Here is a 4,014-nt window from a genome sequence, read left to right as displayed (position 1 = left end):
TACCCAATTGACCCATCTCAACGTTTTTCTTTTTAAAAAGAAAAAAGGGAAACCCCACAAATAAAATATAAATATAAAATGTCAACGCGTTCACCAGTCTTACCTCCCATTGAGACAAATCGCTGCCTCTAGATGGGTAGGGCCGCCTAAGGTCCAGCTCTATGAGGAACGTGCACTGCTTCGGGTCATCCAGCTGGATAGATAGATAGATTATGAGATTCCAAACTGAGTAAACAGATATAAAGATAGAGGTAGAGAAGGAGAGAGATGTAGATTGAGGCCATTTTAAGAAGGTATAGAGACAGAATACAGATAGAGAAGGAGAAAGAGATAGAGTACGAGACAAAAATAAGAACAGAGATGTATATCAGGTGAGAAGCAGAGATTGAGATCCATATAGAGATGTACATGAAGATTGAGACCAATAGAAAGAAAAAATACGAACATATTGAGACCAATATAGAGATAGATAGAGACAGACCAATTTATAGATAGGAGAGAGCCATGGATTTGGAAGTTGCGATCAAGATTGGGACCGATATAGAGATAGCGAGAGAGTGCTAGAGAACTAGACCATTACAGAGATGTGGAAAAAGACAGAGGGAGATCGATGAAGATATTAAGATGGAGAGAGTGATAGAGGAATAGAGATAGAGTTAGATAAGCAATTGAGATAGAATGTTAAATAAATAGATATAGAGAGAGAGGTAGATGGTATTACATATTGCTGATCGGAGGCCATATTCTTGTTGTTGAAGTAGGAAGGAGACGAAGAGGTTCCTCCAAGAGAAGCGTTGAAGGGAAAGGGAAGAAGCCCGCGGAAACCGTCATCAATCCAATGCACTTGGCCGATGTATGAAGGTACGAAGAATGAAGATGGGTATCGATGCCACTCACTTCCCACACAGAGAACAGAACCTGAAATATAAAAATACGCTCATATTCCAGTTACCAGAAATATCAGCATTCAGATACGATCTGAAGTTTTCGGGAGGAAAATTTCACCAGGCCCAGAATCATCGTGGTGATCTAAGTGCTTGTAGATCTCCAGCGGAGCAGAGTACCCATTTATCAAGGAGAAGGTCCTGCTGTGGGAGGCACATAAAATCGCTGAAAGAACCAGCGGTCTTGTGGCTTTCGCAATCTGGCCATGATTAACCCACAGAAAAATTATCAACTCAGATGAGCAGGGTGGAAACAGATGAGAATTATCAAGTGGGTAAGTGTTATATTCTCAGGACCTTCATAAAGATCGAATCTTTACTAGCATACTTGTCGTGGAAAAGGTCTGGGAAGATTTCAATCACTGCAGCTGCTGCAATGCAGATAAGTGGGTATATGGGATAGAGAAATCTGTGCAATGGAGAGAAGTGGTGGTTTCAGAAAAAATGCACAAAACCCTGAGCCTTAAACCCTAAACGACATATGCTTCTTTGCACCTTTCTTCCTTGTGCGGCTGCAAAGACATGAAGCCCAGCCAGATGTATACAGGAGCAACAACAATTAGCAAATCAGAGTTATACTTCTTTCTTGCAATTGGCATAATGACCAAGAACAGAAGAGCAAGAACGAAGCCTAAGTTGAAGTTGTTGAACCCATTTTTAAAATAAAAGGCCGGCCCTTCAGTTCCATAAAGATGGCTTTCACCGCCCCCCAAGACGTTGTAAGTCAATAGATTGAAAACAGATGAAGTCCATCTTCCATAGTAGTAGCGGTCAAAAAGTACTGAGAGGCCCTGCAGGGCGATAAAAGCAACCAGTTTATGGTTAAAGTTTGATAAAGATAATGAGTTAAAGGATAGCAGAAAATCTTACAAGGGTTAGAGTGGAAGTAAGGGCACCAGAGAGAAACACCAGTTTGAAGTTTCCCTTGGTCAAAGAATAAACTGTGAGAGGAAGAACTACCAAAACTGAAAATGGCCATCCCAAAATGACCCCAACTGCTGCCACTGCAACAGCCATAGCGTGTTTACCGAGGAGGAAGAGAGCAGAGGAAAGAGCCACAGTATACATTGAGAAGCTGCTGGGCAAGAAACCTAAAATTTACCCCACTAATTAGAAGCAGAAAAGAATGGAAGTAAACAACTAGTTGGGTTTCTGTACTTGCGGACGTCAATGCTATCATCAACAACATTCGACATCGATGTCAAGGAGTTTAAAGGTGGTTGACAAAGGCAATGACATTGAAAAAGTATCACAGATGGTTGGCACCATCTGTCAACATCACTCGTCAACTAAATAAATTTCTACTTTAAAAAATCATCAACAAACTTAGTTGACGATGGTGGTGACATTAATACAAAAAGTCCTTCAAGTGTGGACGGTTGATGCCGACTACGATGTTGACGTTGCCATTGGCAAGCTATCAACCAACGTCAATGTCACATATCAATGTCATCAGGACGTATTGAACCATAACTAGAAGATAACTGATGATAAAATCAAGATGCTCACTTGTGCTGGCAAAGAAACAGCCGCTTGTCAAGCATAACATGGCAAGGGTGTAACAAGCCAATCGATTACCATACTTTCTTGAAAGAGCCACTACCAGGGTTGTATCAGTGGCTACTGAGATAAGGCCAAGGAACAGTCGAACCGAGTAGAACACCCAAACCTGGTTTACTCAGCACAAAAGCAAAGACAAAACTAAGAAGTAGGCCAACAAAGAAGTCAAAATTTTGAAAAAGCCTAAACCCTAAACCTCACACTCTAAAAGATTCACCTTTTCATCGCTGGCAAACCAGGAAACAGGCCCGGCGATTAATGTGTGAAAGAAGATGTAGAGATACGACCGGAGGGCGAATTTGGAGCTGCAGTTGAAAAGTTCCTTCGATCAGTCTAGAGAATTTTGTATCTGAAGAAGAAAATGGCTATATACGCATTCGTAACAATAATGGGTAAGGTTCCGGACAGAATTCAAGTGCGTTTTTACTCAAAAATAGAACTCAGGATATTGAATCAATAAATTCCGAGGTCTACAGATTCTCCAAGTCCCCATTCACATGTTTTTACTGTTCACAAAGAGAGTAAAAAAATGAATAATAGGGCTAACGATAGATTGCGCGTTTCTTGAGATTATTAGGAATCAGAAAATAGCGCAAGAGATAAAGTTTAGAAAAATTCTTCAGCCAGGAGCCAAAGAACAACGAAAAACAGGCTGATCTACAGTAGATCATCATCCATCCTTTGTTAAAAAAGAAAAACCCACGACACTTCCGAGCAGAACAAACAACAATACAAAACCAAATAGAATGAAAATCGACAAACTCGATCCAGGGAAGCTCACCTGTATTCCCAGGTCTGGAAACCGGACTTGTAAAGGAGATAGTGAAGAGGTTCCCAGTAATTGAAGACCTCGTCGCAGTCGTGGATGATGTTCGAGGTGGCGCTCATGTACCTCAAGATTCCCAACGCCATGAACGGTAGCGGCCATCCCATGGCCTTCTGGCCTCCATCTTCTCCTCCTCTCTTCTTCTCCTTCGATTTAGAAGAAGATCCGAGCTCCGCCACCGACCCCGGGGTGCGCCGCTGTCGAACTGCCGCCATAGCCATGACCAACTCTTCGAGCTTCTCCTGTATTGCTCCCCATTCAAAATTAAAAAGGACCTTCGGTGTTCCCGGGTCCACCGATCCGACGGTTGTCCTGACTTCAGAGATGATTGATCCATCCAAGGGTGGACATTTGGCCACGATAGTGTTTGCCCGTCCTGATACGGACGTAGGATTACTTTATCGGGACAGATGCTGAATCGGATATTGGAAATGTGATTTCTGATATCTGTTTTTACCGATATCAGGATATCGTATAACGATATCGGAGTTGACGATATCTCGATGTTGGCATCCGCCTCTGTCTCTTAGTAAGGATGACGATATCTGATATCGGAGTTGGATATCAGATTTCCATATCCAACATGGAATGGTTGTAAAAATACATTTATGCAATGGTTTGGAGAGAATTTTTAAAATATATGTTTAATATACACAATTCAAAATTTTTGTTTTCTTCCATATG

At 41.7% G+C, this 4,014-nt stretch overlaps 1 protein-coding gene across 1 annotated transcript in view; it reads right to left on the bottom strand.

Moving 5' to 3' along the window:
• Window positions 1-3,578, bottom strand: part of EBS3 (Alg9-like mannosyltransferase family) — a 3,831-nt gene extending 253 nt beyond the window's left edge. Inside the window, exons 1-9 of the mRNA XM_078575759.1 lie at window positions 3,286-3,578; window positions 2,722-2,809; window positions 2,454-2,613; window positions 1,815-2,035; window positions 1,440-1,735; window positions 1,242-1,353; window positions 1,006-1,144; window positions 722-918; window positions 104-193 (exon numbers count right to left, since the gene is read on the bottom strand). Coding sequence (XP_078431885.1) covers window positions 104-193; window positions 722-918; window positions 1,006-1,144; window positions 1,242-1,353; window positions 1,440-1,735; window positions 1,815-2,035; window positions 2,454-2,613; window positions 2,722-2,809; window positions 3,286-3,551 — 1,569 coding nt within the window. The 5' untranslated portion in view covers window positions 3,552-3,578. The remainder of the gene's footprint in view (window positions 1-103; window positions 194-721; window positions 919-1,005; window positions 1,145-1,241; window positions 1,354-1,439; window positions 1,736-1,814; window positions 2,036-2,453; window positions 2,614-2,721; window positions 2,810-3,285) is intronic.
• Window positions 3,579-4,014: the final 436 nt, after the last annotated feature.

Source organism: Wolffia australiana, chromosome 5 (assembly GCF_029677425.1).
Source record: "Wolffia australiana isolate 7733 chromosome 5, ASM2967742v1".
NCBI lineage: Eukaryota > Viridiplantae > Streptophyta > Magnoliopsida > Alismatales > Araceae > Wolffia > Wolffia australiana.
The sequence above is the reverse complement of the archived record's forward strand: the minus strand, read 5'-3'. Positions and strand labels throughout refer to the sequence as shown.